The 15,172-nt window shown below is 44.8% G+C and overlaps 1 protein-coding gene across 5 annotated transcripts in view; it reads left to right on the plus strand.

The window, feature by feature from the left end:
- Nucleotides 1-6,311: 6,311 nt before the first annotated feature.
- The window catches only part of CYLD (CYLD lysine 63 deubiquitinase), a 65,219-nt gene continuing 56,358 nt past the window's right edge, over nt 6,312-15,172 (plus strand). The window contains exons 1-4 of one of the 5 annotated variants that reach the window (XM_042970505.1): nt 6,312-6,366; nt 7,014-7,091; nt 12,644-13,295; nt 14,511-14,813. In XM_042970505.1, coding sequence (XP_042826439.1) covers nt 12,792-13,295; nt 14,511-14,813 — 807 coding nt within the window. In that variant the 5' untranslated portion in view covers nt 6,312-6,366; nt 7,014-7,091; nt 12,644-12,791. The other 4 variants (XM_042970507.1, XM_007096681.3, XM_042970506.1 and 1 more) reach the window with 4 other exon arrangements.

Raw genomic sequence — 15,172 nt, forward strand, 5'->3', positions numbered from 1 at the left:
GAGGTGGAGGAAAGGGCCCCATGGGTCCAGGTGTGCGGCTCTGGAAGCTGGAAAAAGCCAGGGCACAGATTTTCCCCGAGAACCTCTGGAAGGAGCACAGGTCTGCTCCCGCTTTGGTTGCAGCCCATTTTGGAATCTGGCCTCCTGGCCTCCAGGACCGTAGGAGAATTAATTGGTGTCATTTAAGCTACGAAGACTGTGGTGATTTGTCACAGCAGCCGCAGAAAACAAATATGGTATGTTGAGGGCAAGCTAAGAGGAGAGCATCACCACGTGGGTTTACGGAGGTAGGTAGGGTCAGGTCACGAAGGACCTAGTGGACCGTGGTCAAGGGTTTGGGTTTGATCTTGGAATAATAGCAAGCCAGAGGAGCGTTTTCCAGAAACATTCTAGGAGTCGATTCCCGAAGGTTTAAAATGGAATGGATGAGAGAAGAGGGGGAGGGAAGACTCAAGGCTGGCTCTTCGAATTTTGGCTGGGACACACCATCCTGGAGCTCAGGTGGGAAGACAGGTGGGAAACAAGTTTGGAAGCGGGAGGGACCTTGTTTTGGATTGTCACGTTTGGGACACCTAAGTGAAGTCAAGGGAAGACGTCAAGTTATGCCGTGAGTCTAAATTTCCAAAGTCTAGCAGATCCACCAAAAACATTCTAAGCCGGGGCAGGTAACTTGCGAACAAGTCCGCAGACTTCCAGAAATCGCTTTGCAGATTTCAGAAGTCGCTTCTAGAATAGGAGCAGACAAGATCTCAGATTTGTGGCCAAGAATACCTAATTTTTATATGCAGAAAGAAAAAAAGAGGGGGGTACCAGAGCAAGAGAATTTTTTTTAAAGAGCTGTAGTCTTTCATTATATTCAGCATCATCCTAGAAGGGAAAAAAAAAGTCAATCTGAGTGTTCCCCCCACCCCTACCCCCCCCCCGCCGCCGCCGCCACCCCCCCTCCCACCCCCAGCCGCCGCCCCACAATTGCGCCCAAACCAGATACTGGAATGAATACACCTCGCAGAAGTGTGGGAGGTGGAATCACATTCTAAGCAGGCTGAGTTGAGACTACATACAGCATCATTTCATTATTGTGCCAACACACCTTCACGCTTCCATCCCACCCAGGAGACCGGTGCAGCCCAGGGGTGACGCACACAGCAGTGGGGGGTGCACACTCTGGCAAGGCCCACACGCCAGGGAACATAGGCTCGGGCCCTGGGGGGCAGGTTTTAGGTGAAGAGCAAGGTCACGAACGACATCGGGACCATCCTGAGCCATTCCCCTTGGAGAATGACATCGGGAGAGACTGCAGCTGTACAGGCTGACAATCCAAGATTTTTGGAGTCCCCAAGATTCCTTTTTCTTGCTCTAAATTTTTTAAATATTTTTTTAAGCTTATTTAATTTGAGAGAGAGAGAGAGAGAGAGAGAGAGAGAGAGAGAGAGAATCCCAAGCAGGTTCCATGCTGTCAGTGCAGAGCTTGATGGCAGGCTCGAACTCACAAACCATGAGATCAAGAGTCAGACGTTTAACTGACTGAGCCACCCAGGCGCCCCTTTTTGCTCTAAATTTAATCTCATGTATCATTGCTTCTGGAATAGTCCACAAACCCAATCTCCTAAGTATCACCCTTCCCTTATCAATCACCCTGAAAATCCCTGGTCTCCCTTTTTCACTTGGAACAATTTCTTTCTTGACATCTTCCGTTCCACATCCTCCTCCCCCTCCCCCGCTCTCCCCTGTGCCTTCTGGGAAACAAGGGCCTCCTTAGGGGCCCACCCTTGCCCGGATTACCTCACCAGGGGGATAGCCGGCCCCCCTGCTTCTGCCCTTGACTCATGGTGTGAGCCTGTTAAAAGGGAAGTCAGGTGAGCTGTGCTCTGATCGAAATTCTCCAGAACTTCTCAATCTAATGCAGAGTGAAAGTCAAGGTCTCCTCCCAGCCTGGCCCACCCCTGTGTTTTCACTGGCCTCCCCTTTGCCACTCATACTCCCATTCGCTGCCCTCCAGCCACACCGCTTCTTGGCCGTTCCTTGACAATGCTAACTGCTTCCAGGAGGAAATGCCTATTTCCTCCTCCAGGAACACTCTTCCCTAGGCAGTGGCATGGCTGGCTTCCTCATTTATTGCAGGTCTTTGTTCAGGTGTCAGCTCATCAAGGGCGTCCTTCCTGAACAATCCACCCAAAATAGCAGTCCCCAACCACTCTCTTCTCCGCTGCCGTGCTTAATATTGGCTTCTCAGCACATACCGCCTGATGTACCTGTGTTTCTTCCTTTCCCTAGAATGCCAGCTCCATGAGAACAAGAGCCATGCTCGCTGTAGAGTCCACGGAGTCTAGAATAGTACCTAGCGCATAGCAGATGTTCAAATACTTGTTAAATGAATGGAGAATCTACCTGCCTAAAGGAGGCAGAATATAGAAGTTGCGGAAGATTATCAAAACGAATCACCTTTTTCCTCTCACCATTAGTGTCTCCTCCCTAAGGGAGGGAGGTTTCCTGCATCATGGGATCATTTCTTGAAAAAAAAAACCCAATTTTTTAAAGGTTTATTCATTTTTCAGAGACAGAAAGACAGAGCGTGAGCGGGGGAGGGGCAGAGAGCGAGGGAGACACAGAATCCAAAACAGGCTCCAGGTTCTGAGCTGTCAGCACAGAGCCCGATGAGGGACCTGAACTCATGGACGGCGAGATCATGACCTGAGCTGAAGCCGGATGCTTCACCGACTGAACCTACCCAGGCACCCCATCATGGGATCATTTCTAATGTATTTACTGCCGCAAATAGGATTCCAGATGTAGCGCAAAGGCCCCAATGAAGAGCATGAGACCCCCTCTCTCTGTGGGTGTGTTTTTCAAATCACACAGAAATCATTTGTCATTGATAACAGCAAATAGCTCAAACAGGAGAGCATGGGCTTATAGTTCAGCAGGATTAGGGTAAAGATGATTAATGTAATCCCTTTTATTTTATCAAAAAGAGCTTTTGGGTGACCAGGGTAAAAGCCCTCAGACAGAATGTTCCAGTGGCATCTGGAATTTCCCCTCGCTAAGAGATAAGCACATCCCCGGTGTGGTCGTCTCCACTCATCCACTGATTGGAATACCACGCTGGGCTATCGTGGAGAAAGCGCCCACACAATACCCTTGCCCGTAGGGGCACCTGCTCCAGTTAGCCCCATGGTTTAGAGCTTATTCTGCACGCCCCCGACTCACAGGAGTGGTGGGGGAATGGCTGGACGCTTGGGAGGCTGGGTGAACCACCGCAAGTTGCCATTTCCTGAGATGGGGGCACGGGAGGACTGCGGTAGGAGTGGAGGAGGGTCAGGAGCTCGCCTTTGGCTGTGTGGGGTGGAGACGCTGAGTAGGCAGGAGGCTATAAAATACCGAATTTGGTGAGGCGGGAAGTAGGAGGGGGTCTGTGATAGCCATTTGGGGAGCACGGGGCAGGGGCTGAGAAATGACCATGACTAGGAGGTGTCACTCTAAGGCACAGGCCCCTACCAGGTGACCAGGTTTCCAGCCCCTGGGGGAGAGAGATCCATTTAATCCACCGGCCTTTTGCTGGTTTTCTGCTGTGTACAATGAGAGAGCTAAGCGGGACAGTTTAGAATCATCGTTAACTACTCTGTTAAAAGCTTTCAGCGGGATCCCACTGCTCTTAAGCTAAAGACCAGAACTTGGCCCTGGCTCACAAGGTCCTGCCTGAACGGCTCTGTCGTGCCCACATTTACTGTGCTCTGTCTCTTTCAGTTCCTTCCACATGTCACGCACAGTCCTGTTCCCGTTGCCTGAAGGGCTCCCTTCACCCTCATCCACTAGCCATGCTTACTACCTCATCTTACAGGTGACTTCCTCAAACGGGCCTCCCCTGAGTGCCCGACCACCTGGTATGTGTGCTCAGAACGGTTCTCCTTCCGGGGCTTACTCCAACCTGCACTTCCCCGCCGGATGGCAAGGGTGACATCTCTCTCGGACACTGCCATTGCTTGCTACCTGCTCAGTACCGCAACCAGCAGTTGTGTGTATCCAGGCCAGGCTGAGTGGAACAGGCGGAGGTGGTGAATAGAGGAGGTCAAGCAGGGCCCGGAGCCGTCTGCAAAGACCCTTGGAAGAGGGAGGACTTTGGTTGGGCCTTAAACAAAGGGAGGATTGGACAGCAGAGAGGACAGGCCGTTTCAGTCGGGGAATCTGTCTAAACAGACCTGGGAAGAGCCCTGACCTGAAATCAGGAGAATCAGGGTCTCAGCTCAACTCCTGGGTGACCTGGGACGGGTTATTTGCCCTCTCTGGACCCTAATCTCCTGTCTGTAAAATGAGAGGCTGGCTTATCAGGGACTGCAGATAATAGCATCATGACACTATTCCCCCATCTCATCCGCTGGCAGACATCTCTTTGCCCCGAGAGCCTGAATACAGCTTTACAATTGTTTTCGACACAGTGTTCTAGGCAGTCATTACCAATTGATAGGAGATGGTAATTGAGATCAGCCCTGTGTATCGGGCCTGGCTTGGAAGACAATCTCTTGGATGAAGTCAGGCTATGACATTGTCTGATTCAGGGAATGGGTCGCGGGAGGACTGAGCAAGGGTTCTGACAGCTGCGGGTAGGGCAGAAAGCCCTACCGAGGGAAAGGGCTCAGCAGCACCGGATGCCATCATCAGAAAGGACTTGAAGATGTTCTGGCACCGTGGTGGCAAGCTGACTTTCAGGGGCCAGTAGATAACGTTAAAGGAGAGAAATGTGCCAGGAGAATAAAATGGGGAATGGTAAGGAGCGTGGTAAAATGGGGAAAGGGAGACCACGTGCCCTGTCTCAAAGGATTCTTTCTCTCTCACTCTATTTCCTCTTCTCATGCTTCCTCCTCACTGCACAGATCAAACAAGAACAATCTTTGGGATGAATTTCTTGCCCGGACAGCCAGAACGTGACCTCTGAGTCCTCACGACTTTATTGGAGAATCTAGATCTGGGAGGTAACAGTGTCATCTAAGGCCACACTATGGGCCAGACCTGTTGATTTCCATTTTAGTGCTTTTTACTGCAGTGTGGTCATGAGGCTTGGGACACAGGCTAAGGATGCACTAAGGAGAGACAGGAGTGGACTAAGGATTTCAACAGATGTCCATTTCGTCCTGGGTGCTTATGGCAAGGGAGATGGGTGGCCTGTTTCCCAGTACTGTTAGTAACCACTCATGTGACTTCTTTTATGTAGTTACTGGTTTAAACTCCCCAGATCTTCAGAAGTGTCACTTTCCACTGGGGAAATTTTCCCTCTCATGATTAAACACAGCCCCCCCCTCCTTTCCTTAGTATTAATCACCTTCTCCTATAATTGGTACTTAAAATGTCAAAGGAGAAGGAATTAATTAACAGGAGTATCCAGTGCAGCAAGGCATGGTATGCTGCAAGGCTCTGGGACTGATTATAAAAAGCACTTCCTTAAATATTTTGAGCACTTTGGGGAATCAGAAACCTCCCTTCTAATTGAAAGATCCTTAACTACACCCCAAGTCCTGGCTGGTGGCCAGGGGTGCAGAGCTGAGTGAGGCGGCGTGTGGAAATCCCTTCTTCGCCACTCTAGGGAGACGTCCCTCCAAACTGGGATAGGTGGCAACAGAGGTTCAGAAACGGCAGAGGTCCCGGGCCCAATCTGAGGGAGAAGAAATTTAACATGACTGAGCTCCTGCTATGTGTCAGGAACTTCACCTACGGTGCTTCTGTAGGACAGGTCATAACGATGATCTCCATTTTACAGATTAGGATATCGAGGCTTAGCATGGTGGTGAGATCCTCAAGTCGCGCGGCTACTAATTCAAAGAGCAAAGGATTCAAACTTAGGTCTGATTCTAAAGCTTTGCTTTTTCATGGGATCCTGAAATCCTAGTCCCACCTCGCGTCTGGACTGCTCTCCACCCTGGCCCCAAACTCCCTGCAGGAGTTTTGACAGCTAAGCCCCGAGCCAAGACCCCGGCCTGGGAGGTGGAGCAGGGCGCAGCACAAGAGCCCCGCCCCGGCTCGGGTGTCAGCCAATGGTAACGCGGCACCCAGTCTTTTGCCCAATCAGCCAGAGCTCTCCGTCCCCCCTCCCCTGCTCCTCTGCCCCTCCCCTCCGCTTTCCCTTTGGCTCGACCGAGCTTGACGGAGCGGAAAGTCCCTTCAGCCGACTCCGGGCCGGCAGCCATTGGAGGAAGGTCTGTCACTGGGCCGCCCAATCAGCGCGTGCACAGAAACGCATCTCGGGCTGTGATTGGTTAGCGCGGCGGTTGCCCCCTCGCCCCCGCTCGCTCTCACCCCCCTGGGCGGCTCGGAGGCGGGGCAGGTGGGGGCGGGCCCAGGTAGCAGGTTCGGCTGCGCCGGGGCCGCGCGTCGGAGGTAAATATTAAGGCGGTGGGTGTGGGGCGCCGGGGCCGAACCGGGACGCGGGCTAGCCGAGCTGGGGAAGGGGCGACGCCCCGCCGCCCGAGGTGAGTGAGAGAACGGGCGGTTGAGCCGGCGAGCGGCTGGCGCCTGGGTCCCCTCGGGCGTCCCTGCCCGGCCTCCGGACGCCTCCAGCCGCCGCCGCGGTCGTCGGGCCCTAGGCGCCGGCCCGTTAGTTGCCCTGGCCCGGAGCCGGCCAGGCCCGCGGGGTGTTGAGCCCGCTGACGTCAGCCCGGGCTTCCTCACCCCCGGGGCTTCCCCCACCCTTCCCCCCGGCTTCCTGAGAGGGCTCCCGAGCCGTGGGAGCCTGGTCGCCGCCGCCGGGACCTCCGGGGGAGCGAGGACTTGGGGTGAGAGCCGCGCAGGAAACCGTCTCCGCCTGCGGTCTCCCCCATTTACAGACGGGGAAACCGAGGCACGGGCCGCTGGCCGGCTCCCGACGGTCGCTGTTGGCTTCGGGAGCCCTGGGCTGTATTATCTCCTCTCGGAGTCGAGGGGGGCGTATCGTTCCGTCGGTTTGGGGGTGTTGGTGGCCCCTGTCCAGGAAGAGCAGCAGTCGGGGTTCTGGCCTCGTTAATGGCGTGTTCTGCTTTTTCTTTCAGTTTCCCCCTTTCCAGGGTGAGGATGGTTTTGTACAACCTGGAGTTCATTAGTTGAAAGGTGCGCTCTGTCGAGACAAGGTATTCTTTTCCTTCTTTTTGTTTTTCTTTACGATCGTATTAATGATCTGTGGGGGAAATCGGGAAGTCTTGACAGAAGATCGTGTTCCTGGATTTGGTTCTCAGCTGGGTCAGCTGCCCGGTTATTCATGTACTTGGCATCTTTTCTATTCCACCCTGTGGCATTTGCATGTTTTAGGGTGGTTGTCATCTTCCAGCCACCCAGCCTTGCAGTGTCTCTCAGCCCCCAACATCCCTGCCCCCATCCTCTCCCCAGTCTCCCTGAGTTGTAGCCTCAGCTGGGCTGAGGATCATTCCTTACCTTGCTTTTGAACTGGGGCTAATAGAGATCTTAATAAGATTGTTCCTTTTGCAGTCATTGGCTCGCTGGAGAAAAATCCAGGCCTTGAGGGAGGTTGTTCATTCAAGTGCTGGTTTTCTGCACACCCCCTCACGCCCCAAGTAGACTGAATGGCCCTGAGGATTTAGCCTGCCAATTCCCCACTGGGTAGTGGGTGGATTTGAACTAGAACAGTATTAGGAGAAAATGATTTGCTGGGGGTTCTTGTGGAAGTTCATGTACTGCGAATGTTGATATCACCCAGAACATTCTCTAATGTTCTGCTGCAAAATGTTACAGTATTGCCCTGAAGAAGCCTTCCTCTGGATGGTAACTTTTGCGAAGAGCCGATAAGACCAAGGCACTGTTACACACAACGAGCCCGCAGCAGCAGTGATTTCTTGTGGTCTGGCATGCCTAAACTGTAATTTTGCCTGATTTATGGAAGTCTTTAACTCTAACCCAAGAAGAGACAAAGGGGTCATTACCCTCTTCATGAAACGATTAATATTTTGTTCCTGATTTCCACACTCTGGTCTTAAATTTGTCAAGGTACTTTGATTGGTTACACAGCACTTACAGGCATCAGACATGGTGTGACGATCTAGGAAACCAATTTCAGATGAACCTCAGAACTTGTTTTTGCAATTGTGAAAGATTTCTTGTTTGTTTCTCTCGTGTAGCAATGTAGGGGGGTTAACACTGACCATGACTTCATTCATTCTGAGATGTGGTAAAGTGTACTTTTTGTTTGTTTCCCTTTTAACCTGGAAGAGGCTTTTAATCACTTAACCAGTGAAGATGAGGAAATGGAATTTTGGCTTTCGCTTTTGCACCTGAGTTAACCAAATCGTCTGTTCATTTCACATCTACGGAATGCCCATGACGTGCCAGGCACTGGCTCGGGAGCTAGAAATCCGAAGATACAGGACTTGGGGAATTCACAGTTGGGAAGTGTCGTGGCCAGGTTTAACTCTAGTGCGACCGCAGGGTTCCTTGTTCATATAAATACAGGTGCAGGAGCCAGGCCATTTTTTAACTTTGTAAGTCCTGCCTGCTTTACAGACTGAATCCTTGTGTGCTTGGGTCACAAGTTAGTATGTGAAGAAGAATAAAACTGACTCTCTTTTCTGCTCATGGAATCTCTGTTTTCCAGCCGTTTAGTAGTATAACGCTTACAAACTTGTTCTTTTAGTGAGAGATATCCTTTCTTAAAATGGTGATTATTCTAGCTATCTAGAAGCTTTTGGAAGAAGTCCTGTGTGTCTTCTTACTTTGGTATTCATGCTGACCTTCCTGTCCCTGCCATTCATAATTAGGGGCAGTATTTTAGTATTGTCAAGTTTTTTTCTGATTTACACAGTCTCCTTTGGTTTCTGGAACAAGTCAGGACATTTGAGAAGATGTGAAACGTTCTTGAATTAGATCTGTCTCTGTTTTCTTCAGTGAGGTTCTTTGAACGGTATAACCTGATAGCTTGCGAATCAAAAAGACATTGTGTTTTCTAGACAACCGTTGTCAGTTGTATGCAGCTGATTATGTTCATTTGTACCACATGTTGTCTTTTAGAACGTGGTAATTGTGACCTTTAATATTTTCCTATAAAATGTATTTCTTGACCAGCGTTTCATTGCATTGATAGGAAGCTGGTAGTTATTTGTATCTTTCAACCCTCATCTTGATTTAGTGACTTTATTTTAGTGCCATTAGACTCTCATTGATTCAGAATCCAGACCCTCAACAAGCTCAGGTAACCAGACACATTTTCAAATCTTTGTGACCCTGAACCATTCCCTCATCTGGAATGTTGTTAAAGGAAGGGCCTTCTTCTGTTCGATACGGTTTAGAGTTAAATACATCATTGCATTCCGCCTCTTTGGTAATCTTCATTCAGCACTTAGAGTAATTATCAGGATATTCATAATCACTCCATTTCCCAGCCTGAAATAAGTACGATGGCATTTAGATGAATCATTTGTGATATATTTACACTCACAGTGAAGTATACGATTAGAGGCAATTTTAAACCAATTAGACCTGAAAGGTAGTAAGAGAACACAAAGTAGGGCAGTTATCATATCTTAAATCTGCCATATTTCCCAGTATCTAACACTGTGCTGAGTGCACAGAAATACTCAACACACCAGCAAACCTTGATTGATAACTCATCGACGGTGTCTTTTATGTCTTTCCCGTTGCAGTCTTTAGTTTTTACGGCTTGGGTGCTTAAGACTTAATTTAACTATTGTGCATGTCCCAGGGAAAGAAGAATGTTGTCATAATATTCATTTCTACGGTGGAGGAAAGTCTCTTGATTAACCTATATCTGCTGCAGTGCCAGTGTATGGAGATATTAACAATCATGAAATTTATTATCTTGTATCGTTGTAGAGTCATCAAGTTCCCCATTCACCTTTCTCTGTCAGTTGCAATGAAGAGAATCTGTGTTTAATGTAGTTGCAAACCTATTCTTTCTTAATGTGTACTTTCCGAAAGAGGAAAGGCCACCGCCTTTTTATTTTTGGGTAATGCTTTTTCAATATTTTATGAACTTTTGTTCTGTCCGTTCTAGTTGTCTAACGTGATCCCTGCTTTTATCGACTTTAAGCTCACTGCCACTTGTGCTAACTCAGGTTAGAGAAGAGCTCTCCTTGTGTGCTCACTGTAAAATACAGTTCTTAATAACTGTTGTTAAATTGCCTTCCACTTTTTTATAAACCAAAGTAGTTATATTAAATTTTACTGTGGACTGGCTCTTAAATGACTTGCATAAAACACTTCTGTAATCAAATTCATTTAAAACATAGTGTCCTAATGCATTACGTATAGCAATTTAGTTTTGTCTTGGTAATATTTCATGACCCACTGGTGGGTTTTATTTTAAATCATGACATGACGTAGTAATCTAGAGAGCCAACAGGGTAGGAATTGTGGGTATACAATATTAAGATTCAAGGACGTTCTTAATTTTAATATTTGAGGGTGTAATTTTTAGGAATTTTAAGAAGTCATTCCTTTTCTAAATAGAATTACCATACTTTCAAAAGCAATTTTGGCCATAAATATTTAAATACATTTATAAGGAGAACAAAACAACACACTTTTTTAGAAGTTGCTCTTTGAGTCTCTCCTCCTTCCAGGAAGTAACCCAAACGGGGTCAGTGCAGTAAAGCCTCTGTGCTTTACTCCTAAAAGGCTGTTCAGAATTTATGTATACCTCTTTTAGTTACTGTTGTTTGTTTTTTTTTAAACACACAAACGTATTTCACCCTCTGGCTTCTCAGAACCGATTAGAAGCAGTAAGTTGGAAAGCAACAAGGCCATAAAATGAGCCAAATACACATTGCGGGAAACCACAGAAAATGGCTGATTGCAAGGGAAAATCAAGGACTGTAAATCTACAGAAAGCAGACCCAAGAACTCGCAAAGCCTTTCAACAAAGTAACAAACATCTTTGTATATTGAGAGTCAGGTGACAACTTTATATTCATATTGATAACTCAGTGATTCAGAAAAGGCTATTTCCCTGTTGATTTTTGAGAAGAATTTTAGTCAGAAACAACAAATACTTCATTTTGGTACCTTAAAGGAATGCAGCCAAAGTAAGGATTTGGGTTGCTGTTTGAGTAGCCTTCATGAGGGGTTTTGCTCATAATGGTGCCAAGATAGGGGTTTCCACAGGTGTCTTATGTAAGTGGCAAATATAAATTGATTCTATTCCTGCCGAAGTAGACAGTGCCCTCAAGTGGAATTAAGACAAACACATTATAAAAAAAAGAAAAAAAAAAAAAAAAAAAGAGAGAGACAGAGAGAGAACCACTTTAAGCCAGCTCTACCCCTGCTTTTTACTAAATGTTGCACAGGTATTTCAAGAGTATTGGTTTAAAGGGATGCCAAACTCTTTATCTGGTCTTGGGTAATTTACATCTCTCGTTCTGGGTTGTAGTGGGACAGACTTTTAAAAAACCTCACCATTAGAGAGCACTTCATTATCTAATGATGCATTCTTTGTATAGACTTGACTGATTATTTAATCATTAAGTTAAATTATTAAACTGAAAATTTGGTTCTTTACTTTTTGGAGTATTTATTTTTAAATTCCAAGAGGAAACTAGAGAAATATGATAGTCCAATCAACTGTTGCTGTTACTCAGAATGGTGGATAAATCTACCTCAAAGAAGGAGGGAAGAAGTAACTGTGTTTAGAAACCAAATAGCCACACTTGTGTCCCAGAGAATACATAAGGACTATTTTTTTTCAGTAAGATAATTAATTAAAATAATGAATTCTGAATTTGATTTAGTGAAATCGCATAGTGTTTAACCCCCAGTTAAGGTAGGGTTGCGAAGGCTGTTTTAATTGTGCAAGACTAGTATTGTAAAAATTTTCAGTGAAGATTTGAAACTGGAAATAGTCTTTTTATGTTTTTCTTTCTAGCAAAACATAGTTAAAATTGTGGTGTTTGTTACTGTACTACAGTTATGTTCTTTGTTATGTAGTCCAAGTTTTAATGGCTACAAAATTGATTTTTAACATCTTTACTATCATCAGATTTACAATACCTGATATTTGAGATTATGAGAAATTAAATGATGGCTCCGATTAATATGGTTAACATTTGCCTGTCTAAGGACAAAATGTACATGATGAAAGGAATGAAACTGAATCAGAGATCAAGTAAATGATCCATTATCAAAATAGGGAGCACAGATAAATGAATCGTGGTTACAGTTTCAGAATATGATTTATGTTTTTTTGATAAAAGATGTTCAGCATAATAATTATGATGGGTAACTTTTCACTTAAACCACGTGTACAGAAACAATAGCCTCTTTGACTGATGTCTGTTTTGCTGAAATGCAGCAACTTACTCATTTAGGTTAGGTCTGATCTATTAAAAACGCTACTTTTTAAAGCTTAAAAATGCATATATATGTTTAAATCTGTATAGAATGTTATCTTTTACTAGAATTTGATTTTATACATTGCATTGCCATGGAAACAAACATTATTGTATTGTGTTTGAAGCTACTTTACAACTGGATCTCCTTAATTAAAGATGCAACGTTACAGTAGGTACAAGTGATGCATGTCTTTTAGCCTTTTTAGGTAATTTTGGAAGTATTTCATTTATGTGTGTGCTTTTACTAATCAAATGAGATCTTAAGTCTTTAACCTTGATATTAGCTCATGTAGAATAAAGTGTAAAGTTTCTTTTTGCTTGTCCTCCAGGCATTTTGCTTTGCTGTCTTGTTACAGCATGGACACCAAATTGCTAAAAACGTGCTTTGGGACTGCCAGTGAATTTATCTTTTGTGGTTTTCCTACAAACTTAGTAGTTCCCTTTTTTTTGAGTTAATATTTCGGAGTTAATGTCACCATGAGTTCAGGCTTATGGAGCCAAGAAAAAGTTACTTCACCCTACTGGGAAGAGCGGATTTTTTATTTGCTTCTTCAAGAATGCAGTGTTACAGACAAACAAACGCAAAAGCTCCTTAAAGTACCAAAGGGGAGTATAGGACAGTATATCCAAGATCGTTCTATGGGGCACTCGAGGATTCCGTCTGCAAAAGGCAAGAAAAATCAGATTGGATTAAAAATCCTAGAGCAACCACACGCAGTTCTCTTTGTTGATGAAAAGGATGTTGTAGAAATAAATGAAAAATTCACAGAGTTGCTTTTGGCAATTACCAATTGTGAAGAGAGGTTCAGCCTGTTTAAAAACAGAAACAGACTGAGTAAAGGCCTCCAGATAGATGTGGGCTGCCCTGTGAAAGTACAGCTGAGATCCGGGGAAGAAAAATTTCCTGGAGTTGTGCGCTTCAGAGGACCCTTATTAGCAGAGAGGACAGTATCGGGAATATTCTTTGGAGTAGAACTACTGGTAAGTTTGATAAACCTTTTTAGTGAGCTTGTGCGTGTGTGTGTTTCTTTCTGTGTATATTTGTATGCACACATGTTTGCTTTTTTTTTTTTACCCCTTTAAATTAAATACAACAGAAGTTTTTCCAGAAATCTCCCATAGTTTTTAATATTCACAATTCTTAGGATTTACTTTTTAATGATAAATTGAGATAACGTAAAGATGATGCATTGAAAACTTTTTAAAAACTACCTAATGTAGTAGGAAATACACATAGATCATGTAATTGTTGAAGGGTTTCCAATATTAGAAATTTTAACATTGTCTGTTAAAAGTGAACTCTGCCAATTATAATTGAATTAATCATCTCACAAAATTATGAATTACCTTGTGACCGTAGTAACTGTAGGTCTTTCAGTTTTTCTTAGGGTGTGCTATTAAGTTCATGAAACTTAGATATAAGATTTTCAAAAAATAAGGTGCGGCAATTTAAAATGGCTTATAGTTGTCCCTGATAATATATGTGAAAATGACCCAGGAACTTATTTCTCCTGAAGGGAGGACCAACAACTCCGTGATTCATTTCCAAAGTTAATATTCTCAAGAGCTTAAATGTCAGTTACATTTTTTACATTCTTGCATATAGAATTTCATGATCAAAAAGTTTCTAAAGCAGCCAATTGTAAACGAAGTAAGAGATCTGAATCCCAGCTATACTGTTTACGAGTTGGGCTGCCAGGTTACTTAACCCAAGCTACTTCTCCTAAAGCTGCTTCCTCATCTGTAAAATAATGAAACCAGCACACAGCTTGAAGCGTTTTTTTGTGATACATTGATTCAAGAGTCAGTGTGGTGGCTGGCACATAGTAAGTACTCAGTAAATGGAGCTAACGTTATCATGGTGTTAAAGTAAATTTTTCTTTTTATGACAAAGTTATTGTTCGTATTGAAATGTAGAATCTAGCCCGGCTCTCTCACAGTGGAATTATGACTTTTAATTAATTAATTAATTAATTATATTTCAGCATCAGATACAGCTTCTTTTTTCCTTTTTTTTAGACACTCAAAATTCACCAGCAACTGCTAATAATTATATTTCTTATCTTTGTCGTTCAGAATTTTCCCAGTGATTTCTCTGAAATCCCCGGAGTGGATCTTTGTTTCTTATGGGTCATCTTACTTCCTTTCTTCTCTACCTATCAGTCATTTTTTTCCCCCCCCTCACTTGAAAACTAGGAAGAAGGCCGTGGCCAAGGTTTTACTGACGGGATATATCAAGGGAAACAGCTTTTCCAGTGTGATGAAGACTGTGGAGTGTTTGTTGCGTTGGACAAGCTAGAAATCCTGGAAGATGATGACAATGGATTGGAAAGTGATTATGCAGGTCCAGGGGACACCGTGCAGATGGAACTTCCACCCTTGGAGATAAACTCCAGAGTTTCTTTGAAGCTCGGAGAAACCACAGAGTCCGGCACGGTTATATTCTGCGACGTCTTGCCTGGGAAAGAAAGCTTAGGATATTTTGTCGGTGTGGACATGGTAAGAAACTTTTGGAATAGATTATCTTTGTGGGTGTATCTATTAGTTTCATGACCAGTTTAGGTACAAATTGAGCACTTTGAATATTTAAAAGGGTAACGTAAAAAACATCTTCTAATTTATCTTTGGTAGAGGAACATTGACGTGGGACAGGAGTCTAGATATGGAGTTACATTTACTCTTTTTCCAGTTTGAATAAACTGGAGTAATGTTTCAATCCTTCAATTTGTTCTATGATGGCTGACCAAGAAACAGGAAAAAAAAAGCCCCACCCAGAGATGTTCCATGATATCTTGTTTTTCTTTATCTTGAAAAGATTCCCCCCGCCCCCTCCTTCTCTTTATAATATTTTGCCAATA

Source organism: Panthera tigris, chromosome E2, assembly GCF_018350195.1.
Source record: "Panthera tigris isolate Pti1 chromosome E2, P.tigris_Pti1_mat1.1, whole genome shotgun sequence".
In the NCBI taxonomy this organism is placed as follows: domain Eukaryota; kingdom Metazoa; phylum Chordata; class Mammalia; order Carnivora; family Felidae; genus Panthera; species Panthera tigris.